General features: G+C 35.0%; 3 protein-coding genes across 5 annotated transcripts; 2 read left to right on the plus strand and 1 right to left on the minus strand.

The window, feature by feature from the left end:
- Positions 1-613: 613 nt before the first annotated feature.
- Positions 614-4,105, plus strand: LOC140793080 (probable beta-1,4-xylosyltransferase IRX10L). The gene is made up of 4 exons (XM_073144443.1): positions 614-1,018; positions 2,164-2,552; positions 3,024-3,265; positions 3,378-4,105. Exons 1-4 carry the CDS (start codon positions 907-909, stop codon positions 3,889-3,891), a joined length of 1,257 nt encoding a protein of 418 aa, XP_073000544.1. The 5' UTR covers positions 614-906; the 3' UTR covers positions 3,892-4,105.
- A 2,400-nt stretch (positions 4,106-6,505) lies between these two features.
- Positions 6,506-10,660, plus strand: LOC140792396 (uncharacterized). Its single transcript, XM_073143377.1, has 7 exons — positions 6,506-6,757; positions 8,184-8,355; positions 8,441-8,490; positions 8,903-9,203; positions 9,722-9,910; positions 10,010-10,192; positions 10,294-10,660. The coding sequence occupies exons 1-7, from the start codon at positions 6,588-6,590 to the stop codon at positions 10,537-10,539; spliced, it is 1,311 nt and encodes a 436-aa protein (XP_072999478.1). The 5' UTR covers positions 6,506-6,587; the 3' UTR covers positions 10,540-10,660.
- A 1,407-nt stretch (positions 10,661-12,067) lies between these two features.
- LOC140792397 (E3 ubiquitin-protein ligase At3g02290-like) lies at positions 12,068-16,921 on the minus strand. 3 transcript variants are annotated; one of them, XM_073143378.1, is made up of 6 exons: positions 16,786-16,921; positions 14,627-14,691; positions 14,414-14,544; positions 13,028-13,463; positions 12,745-12,854; positions 12,068-12,367 (listed from the first exon to the last, which is right to left on the minus strand). In XM_073143378.1, the coding sequence occupies exons 3-6, from the start codon at positions 14,531-14,533 to the stop codon at positions 12,341-12,343; spliced, it is 693 nt and encodes a 230-aa protein (XP_072999479.1). In that variant the 5' UTR covers positions 14,534-14,544; positions 14,627-14,691; positions 16,786-16,921; the 3' UTR covers positions 12,068-12,340. The 3 variants fall into 3 exon arrangements, with proteins under 3 accessions (XP_072999479.1, XP_072999480.1, XP_072999481.1); XM_073143379.1 differs by having other exon boundaries at positions 14,627-14,792; positions 16,786-16,914; XM_073143380.1 differs by having other exon boundaries at positions 14,627-14,729; positions 16,786-16,908.
- Positions 16,922-20,330: the final 3,409 nt, after the last annotated feature.

The following is a 20,330-nucleotide window of genomic DNA, read 5'->3' on the forward strand; positions in this document are numbered from 1 at the left end:
ATATATAAAATTATATAAACTTCATCATACATAAAACCAATGTGCATGTACCTGGTTAAACTAATTAATTGCTTTGAAAAAATTTAGGTTAGTACTAAAAGACTAAATGTAAGATGAAATAAACAAATAATAAGAGTTGGTGAAAGGTGGGAAGAGAGTGGGAGGAATGAAAGAAACACATCTATCTTATTATCTCTTTTTGATAAATTTTGAATTGCTCATGTGGTTATGACTAAAATTAAATTATCATCTAATTTTTATTTCTATTGTTGGTCCTGTGTGTTTAGACTAATATAAAATTATTAATTTTTTTCATCCAAAGTTAACAGAGAAATTATAAATTACTATAATACTCCTATGATATTAATATTCTTATTGTTTAGCTAAATATGAATCTTCTAGCAATATTTTTAAGATGATTTAAATTTCTTTGTTAAGTTTGAATAAAAAAGTGAATAGTTTCATATTAGTATAAATTATAGGAGATAAAAGTGATATAAATAAAAGTTTATAGTTATAATTTAATTTTAGGCATAACGGGCACTTTGTAATTTATTGTTATTATTATTATTTATTTCCAATCTTGAGGTTGACCATCAATCCAAGTATGAGTAGGAACAGCTCACAGAAAGAAAAAAAACTAGCATCTTTCCTTCAAGCAAAGACTTTAGAGAGAACTGTTTCCTAATTGGTTCATTTCTCTCCTCTTCTCTTCAAGCTATAGGAATCCAAAGGAAGGTAGACAACTCTCCCTCAACCACTCACCAAAATTTTCCTTACTTTTGGTACAAAAAGCTAAAAAGCTGCCACCTTTAGCCTCTTCTCATCAGATTCTTAAATACCCAGTTCGCCTTTTTCCTTGATAATTTCGGGTCTCTTGCTTTAGAGATTGGGGTCTCGAGGGGGATGGGGATGGAGAAGGGGATGTGGGTCTTCGCCCTTCTCCTTTGTTGTTTTGTTTATGATGGGATTGTTGCGGAGGATCCGGAGCACGGCCACCGGACGGAGAGGATTTCAGGTGGGTTTTGTTAATCTCATGTGGGTTGATGTTTTTGTTGGATTCATTCCATCGTTTTTTTTTAAATTTTAATTTTTACTACCTGGAATTTGATATGAATTGATCAGTTATTGCTGGAATATGAAATTAGGCAGCTTTTGGGAATGTTTGGCTGCGATATAGCCCATTAGAACTATGTAGCTTTTTTTGTGTGACTATTTCTATTTCCTGGTGATTATTGATATGGGTCTTTTCCATGAAAAGTCTTTCGTACAATAGAACAAGAAGTGATGAGGATTATTTGAAAAATCGAAGTTGATTTTCTTTTAAAAAAGAAGACATTTTTAATAACATAATTTGATTGTTTGACTAGAGTCGACTGCTCAATTTGTCTGGTATTTCCTCTTCAATTATTTTCTTTTTTTGATTGAAGTTTTTTTAGAAGGATTGATGCACTAGTTTGTAACTTTCTTTTGGGAACTTTGAACATGACATAGATTTACAGTAGGAAGCAAGATTATTCATTTTCTACTAATTAAATGATACATTTGCACTGTGAATTGGCAATTTGGCGGCAGCATCTGAAATGAGAGACTATACAGATTTCTCTAAATTGATCTTTTCATCCATCCCAATAATTTGCACAATTTTTTTTTCAACTTAAAACTGAGATTTTTGGATGTAATCCTGAATCCACTTTTTAATCTTGCTAGTCAGGTTGAAATCTAACATGAATGATCACACATATCAGCTTTGAATCTTTCGATTTCCTTGGGTTTAATTGCCTCTGCTCGACCAATTGGGAAACTTTGTGAATTGTTGTAGATTTCGAAGAGTTCATGAATTCAGTAACTTTTGCACTCTGATTAGTTTCTGCTCGGTCCAAACTTTAAAATTCAAGATCTCAATTTAATATATAACTTTTCTTTGTTATATTTCTATATTAAGAATGAACACTTCACAAGGTCATGTCACACATGGACTTCTACATGGAGTCATCTATGCAGATTAGAGAATGCACAGGTTTAGGAACATGCCATTAGTATCTTTCTCTATTTTCCTCATTCTAGAACCATCAAGGATCTGAAACTAATCTTTTTCAGGAGCATTTTCTGAAAGCTCCTAAGGCCAACTTCCATATTCTAATGTAAATCATCCAACTGTAGGGAGTGCCGGTGATGTGCTGGAAGATGATCCTGTTGGACGGTTAAAGGTTTTTGTGTATGAGTTGCCAAGTAAATACAACAAGAAGATTATCCAAAAGGATTCAAGATGCCTCAATCACATGTTTGCTGCGGAGATTTTCATGCACCGATTCTTGTTGTCAAGCCCTGTCCGGACTCTTAATCCTGAGGAAGCTGATTGGTTTTACACACCTGTATACACAACATGTGATTTGACTTCAGCTGGTCTTCCTTTGCCCTTTAAGTCTCCCCGAATGATGAGAAGTGCAATACAGCTAATTGCATCGAAGTGGCCTTACTGGAATAGAACAGAGGGAGCAGATCATTTCTTTGTTGTACCACATGACTTTGGAGCTTGCTTCCATTATCAGGTAAGATATGACTTTGAGATGCTAATTTCCAGTTGTGGCCACCTACCCTCTGAAATAGATGCTTAACTCTAATGACAATTTCTGGTGTAAATGCTGCTCTTCTCATTGTTGATTAGTGATGAAGTCCATTTGACCATGTCAACTGAATAAATTAATTTTTGAACTCCTGAAAATAATCTTTCACTTGTTAGGTCTTTGTGCGCTTAATAATTTTTATATGGAAAGAATCAATTGTGATGCTATTTGCTGTTTTTATTGCTGCTATTTTTCTTCTCTTGTGCCTTTTCTGTCTATACTGGCTTAAACTATTTTATACCTGTAATAGATACTGATATTCCCAAAGAATTAAGTTGTTTAACCATTCTCCCAAAGTTCCAGGTGAAATCACATTGAATGTGCACATTGTTAAGTAGACCTTTCAATTATTTTATAACCTCTATCTCTCATATAATTGATACTACCATGGTTCAGGAAGAGAAAGCAATTGAGCGGGGAATCCTCCCATTGCTGCAACGTGCTACATTGGTTCAGACCTTTGGGCAGCGGAATCATGTCTGCTTGAAAGAAGACTCCATCACCATTCCTCCGTATGCCCCTCCACAGAAAATGCATGCTCACTTGGTTCCTCCTGACACTCTTCGATCTATCTTTGTTTATTTCCGTGGTTTATTCTATGATGTGGATAACGATCCAGAGGGCGGATATTATGCCAGGTAAAAGTTCCTGATATGTTATAGAACAGACAGAGTTATAGGACCTCAGAAATTGATTAGCTTACATAACTATTGACTAATCATATGCAATTGATTTCATCATGTTAAACAGAGGTGCACGTGCATCAGTGTGGGAGAATTTTAAAGACAACCCTCTATTTGATATCTCTACGGTACACCCTACTACTTATTATGAAGACATGCAGCGGGCCATTTTCTGCTTGTGTCCATTGGGTTGGGCTCCATGGAGTCCCAGATTGGTGGAGGCTGTGGTTTTTGGTTGCATCCCAGTAATTATAGCTGATGACATCGTGCTGCCTTTTGCGGATGCAATCCCATGGGAGGATATCGGTGTGTTTGTCGCAGAAGTGGATGTTCCCAATTTGGACGCCATCCTTACCTCAATACCACCAGATATCATATTAAGGAAACAGAGATTACTTGCAAACCCTTCAATGAAACAGGCAATGTTGTTCCCTCAACCTGCCAAACCAGGCGATGCTTTCCATCAGATATTGAATGGGCTTGCTCGAAAACTACCACATGATAAAAGCCTCTACTTGGAGCCAGGTCAGAAGGTCTTGAACTGGACTGCAGGTCCAGTGGGTGACCTGAAGCCTTGGTAGTGGCATCATCTTAAAACACGGGCTTCGACTATCTCATTACCATCGCAAAGTGTACAATTTTTGGTTCTTACTTGCCAAGCTGTTATACATCTCTTTTTTTTTTTTCATTTATGACCATAGATGATAAATGTATGTTTACTATCTCCACTTTGTGGTGTTGTTCCTGACATCATAAAGCTCACCTATTAGATTTCTGTTACATTACCTCTAAGAACTTGTCTGTAATTCTTTTTATAGGATATATTCATTTAACGAGAAAATAAACAGTAAAAGTTGGATGCATTCCTGTAGGCCATAAAAAAGGTATGTGGTGTAAATGTTTTAGGTAAAGTTTAATTGCGGAAGAGAACTGAATTACTTCAGGTTGGTGAATTGGCAAACAAGCATGCTGAATTGATTACAACAAACCTTGCCCTTGTAGGGCATAAACTAATTTATATGAGACTTATGTACCAAATAATTGAGATTGGCCACAAAAGAGAGCCCAACTACATACATCAACATGTAATTATTTGTCCTCTTATCTGTGCTGCAGAGTTTTCTTCAGCAGTACTGCAATTTTTCTTCAATTCAGAAACAGAAGATGATCATATTTGATTCAAGGATATATTTTCAATTGACAAAATTATGTATATATATTTCCCTCCTTTTCTCTTTCCTGCAAGAAGCATAGCAGATCAGAATCTGAATGTATTGAATAATTTGATCTTTGGTATTGTGAACTGTTCAGCCTAATCATGTTGATGTTAGACTACTACTAGAGGAAGGAAAAATAGTTTGAATAACAACTGCTGTCAAAGAACTGGCCCCTGATTTGGCTTCTTTTGTTTGGTCAAAGTAGATCTTTTCTTTGTCATGATCTCTGTTCATCATACCAAAAGAAGAATTGCTTGTAATCACACCAAAAGGATATTGACTGCCATCCATCCATCCATCCTTCAAATAAAATAAAAAGCCACTTAGCCCTTCACTGGTCAAACTTCCTCATCTACTTAGTTCTTGCAAGATATCAATCCAACATTTGAGCTTCTCCTGTGATGGAGAGTTCCATCTTACTAATAGATTAAGACTTCACAAAACTGACAACTAAAAATTACTTCTTATTTCTTCTTCAAATCTAAATAACCATGGCTTATGAAAAAGAATGCTAGAAATGCAAGTAAAATTTTTAGAAAACCATTGTCTTTTGGAATTCGAATCTGAATACACTTATATAACATATTTGTTGAAGTATAAGTTAAAATTATAAGAAAGTTAAGTGACACAAATAAAAATTCTGAAAGATGCTACGAATTTTGGCCTAACTACGAATAAAAGTGTAAATTATATTTCTCCCTATAATTTATTAATGATTGTTATAGCGGTTAATATTTTATTGCTAGAGAAACTAATTTAAGAGTTGACTAAGTAGTTTATGATTGTTTACTTCAGATTAATTGAAAGTTTAGGCCATCATCATAAGATTAAGTTTAGGATCCTTTTTTGAGATCTTTTATTCTACTCTTTTCCTTTGACATTAATCATACCTATAATTTTCTCTTTAGTAAAAGCCAGTAGGTCTAAATCATGCTCAAAAACATTACTTTGACTTCACAAAACCTCCAAATCTTCATTAAGTATAAGATAAATTAAGGGCAAAAAACCCCTTACTTGGCAGAAATTAAAAAATTCCTTAGGAATTAATTTCGTTATTGATTACTATCCATTCAATTAAGGGATAAAAAATATTAGGGTTCCAAACTTTTCCAGGAGTTCATCTAAAAGTAGGTGAGAATGAAAGAATGAGTCACTAATTCTTTGCACACCTATAACTTATTGTAACAGACTACCAACTTCTTTGTAAACTTATTGGGCTAATATTTAATCCTGGAATAATTTTGCTGAAATTTTTAAATTTTTAATTAAAAGAAATTTGATAATCATGGTTGTTATAAATTGATGGGCATAAAATTTAAGAAAAGGTGTTTAACTACGTTCAAATAATGTGAATTTAGAAGGTTTTACACCCGTCCTTTAACTATTTTTAATACAATTAAACCCCTACAATTTTCACAAATTTTAATTTATTATTAGCCTTTTCGAAAAATACACTAAACAAGTTGTTTCGTATTAATTAACAAAATAAAAACAAGGGTTTAATTTAAAAAAATAACGAAATGATAAGAGTAAACTGAAATAAATAAATAATATAGGACGTGAAATGCAAAATTCCCTAAACATGCCCCCAAATCGTACACTTTCTTTCCAAAATTCGAATCTAAAAATTAAAAACGAGTCAAAAAAAAATTAAAAAAAAAATTTTAAACAAAAGAAAGACCATAATTCGACAAGCAAACAACGACGTGCACCTAATCCATCTTATAAGCCACCAACCTTTTTTCCCATTCTACCCCTACCTATTCTCTGAAAGAAGCGGATCGCCTGCATTCTTTTCTGCAGAAATTTGCAACATTCGGATACTCGGCAGTTTTTGTTAGGTTTTGACTTAAAAAAGGCAACCAAGTGTAGTATTTCCTGCAATTAATAATGCATACGATCTTCAGTGAATTCAACTATTCTCAACAACCCGTGAATATTTTTTTGTATATATATTTCGTTTCGAACTTTTATTAATTCAAACTAATTTTTCTTAAACCCTTCTAATCAATCTCTTTCCTCTCTCTTCCATTCTATCTCTCTCTCTCACGACCGTCACTATGGCTTCGATCTCTAAGCTCGCGAACCCTAGCTTCGCGTCTCCTCGCTCCTCTTTCGCGATCGGATCCGAACCGAAGCTCTCCGCTAGTTTCCATCCTTCGATCCGGAGCCTCGTCTCACCTCTTCGCCTCTCGATTCGCAGAGACCAGCGCGAGAGGATCTCTTTGGTGTACGTTTCTCCTCGATCCCTGACACTTTCTTTGAGTGCCTCTTGTAGGTGTTGTGTGATTTTGTTCAAATCTTTTTCGAGATCCTTTCTAGTACTAGATGCAAAGGAGCCTTCTTTTTTATTTGATCTTAGTTGCAATGGTAGTGGAGTAGTAGAAAAGCATGTTTGTTTTGGTTTTGATGTCTTTTCACTTTGCTTACGGATAGCCGAGGTAGCTTGTGTTTCTAATTTGGCTCTTTACGCATTTTTTTTTTTGGAGAAAGAAATGGAAATAGACGAGAGAAAAGTGGGTAGGAGAAAAGAAACAAAGAAAAAGGAAATCTTGTTTACCTAATTATTTTCTCCTTGTTAAATTGAAGGAGAAAAGAGGAGAAATTTAGCAGTTGCTTGTTTCAATTGTTTGGCTAGTAATTAGAAGAGAATGGGGGTGATGGAAAAATAATATAAAACTAAGTAGTGAAAAAATATTTGTCGCATTCTTTTTCTTCACTTCGGCCCAGTTCATGGCTTTTCACACATTTATTTTTTCTTTTCTTCTCTTTGTTATTTTCGTATGCAAACGAGATAATTGAGCAGTTACTTGTTTGACTTTACTTTTCTTCTGTTCTCTCATTTATTGGAAAGAGTATCGTGAAGAAGTTTGATACGTTTTAGGTTACCAGGATATTGGGTATTGCCAAGTTAATTGATATGTGTGGACTATGTTGATATGTATGGATCAAGACTGTCATGATATATATGGACTATGCTGATAGATCATCATATTATAGGAATGTAGCATATGACCATGCTATTGAGATAGGAAAGAATGCAACATAACACACTCCTAATGTGGCTTCAACATCTGTTGCCTTGAATTGTTTATAAAAGATTAAAAGTAAAGCTAGTTTGATGTGTAAACAATGAAAAGTGTGCACCTGGTATTAGCTGGCGTCCCTCTAAACTATCTATAATGTCTAAAACAAATTTTGGGAGGATTTCTTTTATTACAAAGAGATTTAGGCAGTTTGCAGTTTTGCACACAGATGCCTCTCTATTGGCCAGTCCAGTTAGTGGATGCATATGGATGACCTCGTGGGACAAGCCATGTGGGAGTGCATTGCTTACCTCAAGTTGGCCAAGATGCCAACCATAGTTTTCTTTGACATCAAGGAGACATCATATAGAAGTAAGTTTGGTTAATGGAATAAAAGCAGTTATTTTATGTTACACGTATATGTGTGTTTGCATATACCCTCTTTATTGGTAATGCTAACCATGTTACTTTCATGCATGTACATATTTGCCTCTTTGCACACACTTGCAAATCGTATAACGGGTGTTAGGTCTTTGCGCTCATGTCTGCTCTATTTTTCTATTTGCAAGTTCATTCACTTCATCGAAATTCAAGCCATTGTTTTTTTCCTTAATGAACTATGTATTGCAGTGTTAGGTGCTCTGGGAAAGCTGGAAATGGTGTACCAACAAAGAGAACAAACCTTCATGACCTTTATGAGCAACAAGGGCAATCTCCCTGGTATGACAATCTCTGTCGCCCAGTAACAGATCTGCTGCCACTTATTGCTAGTGGAGTGCGGGGAGTGACCAGCAACCCTACGGTAACATTTATATTTCCTTTTTGCTTCATATTTTGTTCTTTTGGATTTCTCTTCTGACTATTTAATTCCGCTTACTGTACTGCAGATTTTTCAGAAAGCCATATCATCATCTAATGCCTATGACGAACAATTCAAGTAACATCTGCTGTCTCTTCATTCTTCAGTATCAACTTCAAATATGTTGACAGTCTTTAATTCTTTATATGTCTGAAGAGAAGCTTTTGTTCTCTGTTTCATGCTCTACTAATATCTTACATGGAAATTTAGAAGAAAGTATTTAATGCCATAAACAATGATCTAGAGTGTTTTATCTTTTCTCGATGTATTTTTGTTTGTCTAACAGTACATTTTCTGTATGAAAATGATAAGTTTGTATCATATAGTTCCTTTTGGTGACATTATTCCTCAAATAGTTACATATAATTGTTTGACATGGAAGGGTTACTGAACAAAACCATAGCTTGTATGAACATTTATGCATTGGTCAGTTCATTATTCTTAATAATTTCTCATATAGTATTATTTTCTGAACTCATGGTAATTTCAGGCAGCTTATATCATCTGGAAAGGACATAGAGAGTGCATATTGGGAGCTTGTAATAAAGGATATCCAAGATGCATGCAAACTTTTTGAACCGATTTATGATGAGACCGATGGAGGTGATGGATATGTATCTGTTGAAGTCTCTCCTAGACTTGCAAATGATACCAATGGAACTGTTGAAGCTGCAAAATGGTTGCATAAAGTGGTTAACCGCCCCAATGTCTACATAAAAATCCCAGCTACTGCAGATTGTATTCCCTCTATCAAAGAAGTCATCTCTAATGGTATAAGCGTCAATGTTACAGTAAGTTCAACTGCACATAATTACCAAAGCATCTAATATGCATTTAATGATTTTAGGTGATTTTAGTATGTTTTGTATATGGTCAGAATGAACCCTAATCCATTACTGGAACAAGTAGACAACTGAGTTTATTAGTGTCGGATCCCATGAAACATATATAATTGGTGCTGTCGGGCCAGACTTGGATCCAGATGTGAGACATGATATACAGTATTTGGATGAGACTTATAGTTATCTTGGATTTGGACATGTAATAGACCCAAAGGAACACTTAGTTATCTGGTTTATATTAGGTTCCTATTTGGATTTGGATGGAATGCAAAAATATATTTTAGTAGAACATCATATCTTCTTGTTTGGTTGTGATTTAGGGTATTCTTGCTGAAGTCTGTCCCCTTTATGATCTTTAGTCAACTGCATATTACAGATTTTCTCCTGTATATATACTGTAAAGATTCATCTGTTATTCAAGTGAAAGTTTCATTAATATTATACTGTTTACTGTGTATGATGTACAGCTTATCTTCTCACTCTCAAGATATGAAGCAGTTATCGATGCTTACCTTGATGGGCTCGAGTCTTCTGGGTTGAATGACCTATCCAGAGTTACCAGTGTGGCTTCCTTCTTTGTTAGTCGTGTTGACACCCTGATAGATAAAATTCTTGAAAAGATTGGAACACCTGAAGCCCTTGATCTCCGAGGGAAGGTAAAGCAAACAGAATGACCTCTCCCTCCCTCCCTCCCTCCCTCCCTCATTCTCCCTTTGAGAAGAGATAGTTATGTGTGTTTGTGTTATACTCCTTAGGCTGCTGTTGCTCAAGCTGCACTTGCATATAAGCTCTATGAAAAGAAATTTTCTGGTCCACGGTGGGAGGCTTTAGTCAAGAAAGGCGCCAAGAAGCAGAGAGTGTTGTGGGCATCTACAAGTGTCAAGAATCCAGCCTATCCTGACACTCTGTATGTGGCACCTCTCATAGGACCTGATTCGGTGAGCTTCAACAATATTTCCTTATCTAAATCCTTGAGTAATACCAAGGAACTATAACTATTCCATTTGCTTATTGCTTTTATTTCCTTGTATTCTTTCAGGTCTCCACCATGCCTGACCAGGCCCTGGAAGCATTCATCGACCATGGCACAGTTTCAAGGACCATTGACTCTAATATATCTGAGGCTGAAGGCATATACAGTGCACTTGAGAAGTTGGGTATCGATTGGAACCAAGTAGGTTCCCAGCTAGAATCGGAAGGAGTTGATTCCTTCAAGAAGAGCTTCGAGAGCTTGCTTATTTCGTTGCAGGAGAAGGGGGATGCCCTCAAGTTGGTGAATCTGTAGGTGAAGAAAACTGTGTGTTTTGATCCAGCAATCTTCTACTCCTAATAAAGCTGGCTTGTTTTCCTTCTATTTAGCTGTAAACTGTAGTATTGTCCTTCTATGATATATGGTTTTTAATCCATGTCATAAGTGGTATGCAATTTTTCCACTCATTACCCCTTAAGTTGTGCTTTGTTAGTACTCTTCTACGCCATCTGAATGCACAAGCCGTTGCTCAATTGTTCACTTGTTACACTAGACAGAAGGAAACATGGGGAACTGTCGAAATTTCTACAAGTGAAAACATGACAATGGTACATGAAACCAAGGGGACAGCTATTATAGATTGTTGGATTTAGGTTTTATGCTTGACTGCCTATAAGTTGCAGTTAAGGGTGAATCAACTTTTAGATGGAAGTAAGTTTCCATATATTAGATGAACTATATATAGTGCAATCCATTAGCACTTATAATTGATATTTGCAAATTAGGAGTACAACAGCAAAGAGCCTGCTGTAGAAATGGAAAATCTTTTTAAAGTTTTAGTCTGCCAAAAGGATCTAGAAGGATTTCTGTGACACAGGAATATCACATTCATCTTCTATTTTGATTGTTGCCTCTATTTTGTTCTTCAAGTTTACCTTTAGGTGGTTTTTGGATATGGAATAACTTTCAAACTAGTTCCTGATGCCAGTTTCTTAAACATGCATAACTGAGCTTTTATTGGTATAAGTTTATATGGCATTTGGTTAAAGGAAGGTGACAAATGGCTAAAATACCTTTCATAGTAGATGGATAAAACGAGGAGAGAATGATTGAAATAATAGTTTACTGAAGTGAATTTATTGTAAGAGTAAAATAGTAATTAAAGTTTATTAGTAAATGTAAAAATATTAATGAAAGAGGAGATGAGAGAGTAGTAGATATTAGCAAACTGGAGATAAACTATTGTTTAGTTAGTATAGTAATATAAACCTCTAAACTGAAATAAATGCTTATTCCAGAACAAAAGGAGGCCTTTAATGTTGTGGTTTTAGGTCGTTAATTAACGAAATTGTCACAAATCTTGTACAAGTGACTTTAATCTACTTGTTATGAAATTCATGTTTCAAGCAAATGCTTGGTCTTTTTCCCAGCAGAGCAAAACTCATAGCAAATAAGGACATGCAACTATGCAAGTCTACTGCATTAAGCCAAACACTCTTCAAGAACTACTTGATGTTGTCATCTCACTCAACAATAATTTAGTTGTATTCCTTTCTCAGTTGAGGCAAACAGAGGAATCTTGACACCTGCTGAATAACTATTTAATTGGAAATGGAACCTCCTCATCCTTCACATGATACTATGAATGCTTAGAAAAGGAAAATATCTTTCATCCCATGCCTGTAGTTAATCCATTTTCTCTTGCAGAATGCTCTTTATAAAGAATTATTTTTCCTGATCTATCATCCAAAATTCTCACCTGAGAGATTTTGGTGCCTTATGAAAGGTATGAACCAAATAAAAGCCACCTGCTCATGAAGCATATTATAAAGACAGCAGAAAATTTCTTTTGAGCATTTGTCATTACTGTGGGAGATATAGAAGCTGTTTCAAAACTGTCAGCTCATGGCACAAATCATAGTGGAATACAATATCTCGAGAAACTATAGTCGATATGCTACATAACTTTACTCGTGGACATGTCGGTGTACTTGATAATAACTACTATCTCAGATGATGCTCTTCTGAGGCTACAGATATTTTATTTACAGGAATGTACTCCAGTATTGCGTGTTGTAGATTATTTCTGCTGAAATGTAGACCATATAAATCATATTTATGGACTCTCGCAGAACTCCATCTCCTACAATGAGACCATCAATGCAAGATGGGTAAATTACTGATGTGAAGAAATAAATGGGATCACAAATGAAAGAAATTCTTCTGAGAAAGAAATTCTAATCTTGGCTATTTAAGTACAACAAGAAGTTTTTTTTCCCCCATAAAGTTATCAAAGGACAGGAAGGGATCCAAGAACAAGCAAAAGCTTGAGAACCCTAAACAGTAAGAAGATGTTCATCGGTACACCTCATTGTATTGCATGAAAGGGATGAATAATATGCTAAAGATCATGATGCAAAGATAGCTATTTAATCTTGGTTGTTTAGAAGGCACATAGTGACTCCTATCCAAATAAAGGAGAATATGCATGACTCAAAGAAATAAGAAATCAGAAAATACCTTTCCACAAATAGGGCAATTGTCACTTCTTTCCATCCATTCATATATACAGCTTAGATGAAAGTGATGAGAGCATTTCGCCACAATCTTTGGATTTTCAAGGGTATATTCTGCATAACAAATTCAACAAGTTGGTACTTCTTGACAGTGAACAACAGATACCCCAGGGATTCAGCATTTAAGAAGACAAAAGCGGACCAGAACCATTTCCAAAGACAAGCTAACATAAAATTCCAGAAACTGATTTTTTTTTTTTTTACTTGACAGAATCAGACAATATCACCTTCAAGACATGTAGGGCAGACATCTTCATCTTCTGAAGTTGTAATCACATAACCTGCACCATATGCTTTTGCAGATAGATTCTTATCTGATTCAGAGAGACTGGCTTTGCATTCTGACTCAGATTCCGGACTATTCTGTTTTTTAGCAGTACCTAAAAGTTCTGCTGCAGAACTGCTACCATTTCTTCTTGTTGCCAGTGAATCTCCTTCCATTAGGCTCATAGATTTTTCACGCCTTGAGACCAACCCATCACGTTGAGAGCGGGAATATCTAGTATCAGTATTGTAAGGTGGAGACCTGGGAACAAGATGAGAGGTCTCAGACAAGGAACTGTCAGCAGCATTTGCACCAAGGGCAGATGATGTCGACGGAGTGACTGCCTGAGCAGGGGAAATAGTTGTCCTTCCCTCAAGTCTCTGAAATGTTGCATTATACTACAGAGACAGGAAAATAATCGCATAAAATTATTGGTAGATGTACATAGCATTGAGTTATGAAGAAAATACAATCTGTGGTACTTTCTTTAGAAAATACCAATAACTGATGCAAAACCACTATTGAACTAAATATTATAAGATGAATATTTATCCTAAATATTTACTCTTTAGGCTGTGTTTAGGAGGTGGGATAAAGTAATTTTATCCCCTTAATTCCTACAGTTGTTACCTTTCAGGAGGAATAGCATATGGGCAATGTTGGCATCTGAAAAAGTAAAAAAAAGGTGCTTTTGTCCACTGTTCTGGGAGCTCCACAAAAAAGGTGGAACAACGTTATCCTTGATGATCTTTACCATCAAAGGAATAAGTTAGGGTAATATTCCCAGCAATTCTAGTTCCAATGCAACCTAAATGAAGTACGAAGAAAGTGCAGGCAATTATATCTTTCTTAATTTTGATTGTACATGATAAATTATTCCAGTCAACTTATTACAAAGTGATGATCATTCTATTACTTAAGGCAAATTTTCATGGCTTCAGATATTTCCAGTGTACATTAAGGCTTAAGCATTATATCTACCATAATAATTCATGCTTTAACCATCAAAGAACAAAATTTATCTGTTCACCACAGTAATATTCTCGAATTCTATTTGGTTTAATACTGCTAGGCCAATTTATCAGGAAGGAGAATTTACGAGAAGAGAAAGAATGAAAAGAAAAACAAAGGAATGAAACAGGCAGAGGATCTGCATACAAACACAAGAATAAGAAAATCTTTTGCTGATAAGCAATAGAACATATATCCTAGAACTTTGTTCAGGTCAGTTTCATATGCCATCCTTTCCCAGTATCATTGCACAGTTGAAATCTAAATCATAGCATTTGTCACAAAGATTACATAAGTCAATCATGAAGTGCTAATGAATTGTTCATTCAAAATATACCCCACTAAATAGCTGGTGAAAGAAGTATCTCAAGCACATGCAGTGCCTATAAATGGGATTGTTTGGATGGGCATATTCTTCACAATCTTCTGGACACGGGCAGCAGCAAAATCCAACCATGCTGAGATTACCTAGAAAATGGGGCAAGGACAGATAATGTGAGAAACCAAAGCAAGTAGAAAAAACAACAATACTTGGAGGCTCCTGAATTACCACTTTAGAGGATTTTAGAATCTGCAGCAGAACTTCTAGCTTCAGCAATGTGTCCTTCGATCCTTCTAGAAAAAAACCCAGTGACTTGTTTAAATTATGGATCCTAACCAACAATACAAGTTACAACTCATGGTTGAGATAAACATGCAATGCTACCAGATTCATCCTGAAAAATGCAACAGAAGTATGATGCACTTTTAAGTTTTAACCGCCAATAGAAGAAAAATGAAACATTACTTGATGATATCATGATATCAGAAAAAATTCACAGTTTTGGGCCTTATGGCACAGGATTCAGCAACTACCAGTAGAGGGAAATTATAGATTAAAGAAGGTACTTTTCTTGCAACTATGAAAAGAAAGCAAATATAAGATGTTTTCTAGGGGTGAAAACAGATCAAATACGGATTGGCTAGGAGACAACCCATATCTGTACTCATAGTTGTGCACCAGATATGTATGCGGATACATATCTTAGATGGATACTAAAATTTAGATCTATATTTGCGTCAAACAGATATAAATATAAACCAGATCTGGTCCTGATTAAATTCCATATAGATTTCTAGTTCCGTAGCAGTCACACAATTTAATCTCCCATTATGTTCTCAAAAGTTGCTCCGCATAACAAACTCACTGTTGTCCAGGGCATCATCTGATACCAATTAATGTACCTTTCCTTCAAAAAGGACACCTGATCCAAATGATCCAAACATTGCAAAATGCCATCTAAAATCCAAGAAGCAATGATATCATTTTTATTTCTCAATACCTAGAAGGAAAAACTGGCATATGACATAACAGTTAACACACAGCTTATGCTGGGAAAAATTGACCTGTATTTACTCGACATTCGACAGGATTGCAAATGCATTGTCATATGAAGAGGAAGATCTCCTTCAATTCTACGAGTATGTATTGTTAGCAGATATCAAAGTCAGAGCACTACATCAATCCAATCCTAATCAACAAATACAGTTCTAGAAATTGAAGATCTTGGAAGCAATAGCACCAAATTGTAGAGAGTTCCAAAGGTTGGATGAACATGGTGAGTATTTGTCCAGAAGGATTACTTTCACAATTCATTCTCTTAGTGACAGGCTTTTAAATAGTCTTCAACAAGAAAAAAGAAAAGAAAGAGCAAACATAAAGTTATAACTTCTTTTAACATGTAAGTTTCACTATAAATGGTGGAAGCTTGCAAGAAATAATTGCATGTCTTTCAAAAATAGTTCCAACACATATTTTCGTCGAGTGCATTCAGTAATATTTAGTGCATAGGTAAGTTACATACTTTAACATGCCATTGTCCTAATTATACCACATTTTGCAACAACATTTATAAGAAATCAAGCAGTTAGAGTGAAAGATGCCCCCCTTTGGGGAAACATCTTCGTAGCTGGAAACTTTTATTTTTCTCTGCAGATTATAGCGTCTTTCTACCTTCTTTTCTGCTCTCAGTATAGCAAACTAATGTTTACATTTCTCACAAGGACAGCAAAGAATGCATTTCCCAGCAACTCGGTTACTCCCCAATGCCAAACACAGCCTATGAAACCTCTGATTCTAAACAGACAACCTGGAATTCCAATGCAATAACTTGCTTTCTTGAATTACTCTAACCCAATGGACAATTTCTCAGTTTCTCCACTAACCCATGCATCAAAATCGCATTAATCTACAGTCACACCACATAGCTGACATCTTTACTGCAACTCTTCTTATGAAGATATTCGCAAGGATCACAAGAATCGATCAAACATGATAAGAAAAAAAAGATGTCACCTTTACAGAAAGATCCCCGAACTGGGAAACTTCTAATATTTACACATCTGGCATTGCCATCCGCATCACTCCCCGGTACATACTTCACCCTAGAACCCAATTAATCCTCAACCCAGGAACTACCATTTCAATTCAACAACATATTTTTCAACCTTTTTAACCCAACAAAGAATCTTTCAGATTCTCCAATCATCCACGTAAAGATGACATTTTTACTGCAGCTCTATTGCAATCCTTCCTTCCAAACACCAAAAAACATAGTAAGACACACTCAACACCTGAGAGCACTACAATCGCAGCCCAAATCAGCAGAAAAAAAAAAAAGCACGATAGGATTCAACCAAGCAGAAATCGACGCAAAGGGTCTTTCGCACCTTCAGGTAGGAGGAATCGAGCTAGGATTTTGGTCCTCGATCATCTCAAGGCGAAGAGAGAGAGAGAGAGAAAGAGGAGAGAGAGGTGTTGGTTTTGGACTTTGGTGGGGTGTCGCCGTGGAGGTGTGCGGCAATCTTTACTGAGCGATCGCATAGAAGTAATTATGAGGGGAATGACAGCGTATCAATCTGAACCGTTGAGATGGAAATTAGTGGGAGCAAACGGACGGACAGGATGCATTTAGATGCTTCGGAGTCCTTTAATACCGCAGGATAATAATTTATAAGCCAAATTACATTTACACCCCCACTATAATGCTATATCACACTTTCACTCTTTTATATCCCGGAGAGAACAAAAACGTGACACTAATATATTTTAATATGTTTGGACGGAGATAAATAAAAATAGAAACCCCGGTGGGGCCGTATATTTTCAAGTGAAACTTAGTATTTTATATACTCTACCAGTATTTCACAAATAATTATCATAGTGTTAAAAACCCTTTAATTATAGCATTGCTAGTTTTCAGCTCTTTAATTTTAAAATATTATATCTAAAATTGACTTAGAAAGAGTATGTTTTTATTTTATTTTAACTGTATCCAAATTTAGTATAAAATGATACAAATTATTATCTATGTAAATTAGGAATGCATCTAAACTTCAACGAGAGCTAACTGAGCAAAAGAGTACAAATTTATTATTTTAGAACTAAAAGATAATAATTAGGAGGGCATTTTGATACGACGATATTAGGTTCATTGGGATGAGTCTATTTATCTAATTAATTTTGGTTGAAGAAATAAAAAGATTTTTGCCGGGAGCGTTTGAATGTAGGGACCGCGTTCGAACGGGTTATATGAACGCTTGCACGCATTCACAAAAATAGAGAATGCAAATTGTGCGTTAGAACAGAATCGGGTCATTTAAACTCCTGTACACGTTCGCAATGACGGAGAACTATAATTTCTCGTTCGAACGCGATCGGACTCGTTCGAACGCGATCAGACTCGTTCGAACTCACTGTGGCGATACTTGTTGGTTTGCTAGGATTTTTTAACTTAGTTGATGGGTCTCTAGGGTGAGGCTCTATAAATATCTGGAGGAAACCCTAATTAGAGTTTATCTGATAATTGAAGTCGGCATTGTGATTTTATCTCCTTCTCTTCTTACTCTAACCATTGGCACCCTCTCCCATCTCTTTCCTTTCACCGCCCAAGTCTTTGGTCGGCTTTCTCTAACTCCTAATCTCTCTCTCCTATAACAATTTCTCCTCCTTCACACTAAAAAAATTAACCTAGAACCTATCTAGCCATTGAAGAGCCATCAAGCTAGGCTTTATTTAATCTTTGGCCACGGTTCGATCGATATTTCAGGATCTAATCGTCCAAACCCTATGATCTTAGATTCGTTGGAAAGCTCTTCTCAAGAGCGACAATATATCCAAAATTCAGAAAGATACATCAGTTAGATTGTTCGCAGATTCCTTCAAAGGTTACAAGCCTAATTGAGTTCAAAACTATTCGGATCGGATCAATCCGGTTCGTAACATATTTTTACACAAATCGCCCAGTAACATATGTTTTTTTTAAGGGAAAAAGAAAATCTAAAAGAGGGGCTACGAAATGCAAATACTGAAAAGATAAGGTGCGAAATGTAAATTTTTCCCTCTCAGTATTATTACCTTTTTGCTATTTCCACGTAGAATATTCTAATTTTGGAGAACTCTAGAACTACTCTGAGAATAAAGGACAAAAAGAGGAATCTACGTTCGTATAGAAAGAGAATATTTATGCGGACTTAGTACCAAACCACTGGGCCCACTATCTTAGTGGGCTTTGATGTGGGCCTACTTTTACCAAATAAGTTATAACAACAACCACCCTAAAATATTTTTTTATTAAAAAAAACACCTACCCTAAAATAAATAAATAAATAAATAGTTCTTTCCTCTCTTCATTAATCTCTTTCGCCAAAAAATAGAAAAGAAAAGAAAAACCTAATTAATCTAGTGAAAACATTATTGATAATCCGCCAATATAACTGGTCTTACCAACTCATGCACGACTAAGATCATGAATTTGATTCCCTTTATGAATTTAATTGAAATTCGATGATTGGCGTAATTATTCACTCTACTTGGAAGAAAGATAACCACTTTATCGAACATATAGCTTATATATTTATGATCAATAAATGTTGCTTATGTTAGGCACCTAGGAGCATCACTTATGTCTATATATACGTTATTATAAGACTAAGACTCTTGAGAGTATGGAGACAAGAAAATAATTAATATTAATTAGAAATTAATATATATTTGATCTCATCAGTTCTTTATTAGCTCATTGAGTCAGGTTCGAGCTCTCTAATGTGCTAACGAGACGAATTTGGGCTCGAGCTTGAGCATTTTCAGAATAATTATGCTCGCACTTAGGCTCGACTTGAGTCTAAACCTAGGCCCGATAAATCGACCGAGTGAACTATCGTCTCAAAGTTAGACTTAAGCTCAATCCACTCCGCTAATACTAAATATTTTTAATCTAACAAATATTAGCATGCCCAAATAAAAGTATGTTAAAATTGGAATTATAAATACTATAGATGTAAAATAATATATATATATATATATATATAGGGCCTCCCAACCCAATTATAGGAAGGACATTAAAGTTTAAGCCTTGCTGGACCCAACAAACTAAAATTCCTTAGTCTACCCATGTTGACATAATTGTTCTTGTTCATGTAGTTTTGTTGTAAATCTATTTTAAATTTCGTTTCAAAAGATGTCATTTAATATTTTCTATCTATATTGTCTTAGAGATGAAACATACTAATTAGATAGTTGAGAGAGTCAAAATATTACATAAATAAATGCTGGCTGCTGTATGAAAATGACATAGGTAGTTTAGCAGGTCAAGTATAATAAATTTTTAATTTTTTTAGGGAGAAATGAGAGCTTAAAAGTATTCTATTGAAATCATTATATGATGCTCAAACTTAGATCTAGAAATATTCATACAATATTAATCTCTTAAACCATCTTAAGTATCTTGTTCAATGGTATTTACGTATTATTTTGTTGAATTTAAACACATATAAGAGAGGATATATATAAAAAAAAGTGAGAATTTAATAGTGTCTCGCTAAATATAAATGTCATTTAGATTCGAATCTCGGTGCTATCATTCAATATGAACCCATTTAACTAATTACAATATATATATATATTTATACCTTATATTTTTACTATTTATAAGTTGAGCTCTATAATTTAGTAAAAATGTGCATAAAATACTTTGTTGTTCAATCAGTTAGTTAAACTTAATAAAATTTCTAAGTTAAGTTAACTATACTAATAAAATTATAAAAATATCTTTAACCAAATCATACTAAGAACATTTTAGTTATTTTGGAAATAAGGGCATTTTAATTATTTTTACTTAACGGAATATTCTCACGGTGTTAGTTCAAATTTAATCAAGGATATTTTCTACGCATATTCTCTAAATCATTGGGCTCGATTTAAAATACTAAAATTA

This window comes from Typha latifolia, chromosome 7 (assembly GCF_019914945.1).
Source record: "Typha latifolia isolate L0001 chromosome 7, TyphaL0001v2, whole genome shotgun sequence".
Classification (NCBI taxonomy): domain Eukaryota; kingdom Viridiplantae; phylum Streptophyta; class Magnoliopsida; order Poales; family Typhaceae; genus Typha; species Typha latifolia.

What these genes read in the sequence shown, in the direction of transcription:
- LOC140793080 (XM_073144443.1), top strand. Translation starts at nt 907, where the DNA reads ATGGGGATGGAGAAGGGGATGTGGGTCTTCGCCCTTCTCCTTTGTTGT. An exon ending in CCGGACGGAGAGGATTTCAG is followed by an intron (nt 1,019 to 2,163) that starts GTGGGTTTTGTT and finishes ATCCAACTGTAG; the next exon opens with GGAGTGCCGGTGATGTGCTG. An exon ending in GAGCTTGCTTCCATTATCAG is followed by an intron (nt 2,553 to 3,023) that starts GTAAGATATGAC and finishes ACCATGGTTCAG; the next exon opens with GAAGAGAAAGCAATTGAGCG.
- LOC140792396 (XM_073143377.1), top strand. Translation starts at nt 6,588, where the DNA reads ATGGCTTCGATCTCTAAGCTCGCGAACCCTAGCTTCGCGTCTCCTCGC. An exon ending in GCCTATGACGAACAATTCAA is followed by an intron (nt 8,491 to 8,902) that starts GTAACATCTGCT and finishes TGGTAATTTCAG; the next exon opens with GCAGCTTATATCATCTGGAA. An exon ending in CCCTTGATCTCCGAGGGAAG is followed by an intron (nt 9,911 to 10,009) that starts GTAAAGCAAACA and finishes TATACTCCTTAG; the next exon opens with GCTGCTGTTGCTCAAGCTGC.
- LOC140792397 (XM_073143378.1), bottom strand. Translation starts at nt 14,533, where the DNA reads ATGGTTGGATTTTGCTGCTGCCCGTGTCCAGAAGATTGTGAAGAATAT. An exon ending in TTCACCAGCTATTTAGTGGG is followed by an intron (nt 13,464 to 14,413) that starts GTATATTTTGAA and finishes CTGTCTCTGTAG; the next exon opens with TATAATGCAACATTTCAGAG. An exon ending in ATTGCCCTATTTGTGGAAAG is followed by an intron (nt 12,368 to 12,744) that starts GTATTTTCTGAT and finishes GTCTCATTGTAG; the next exon opens with GAGATGGAGTTCTGCGAGAG.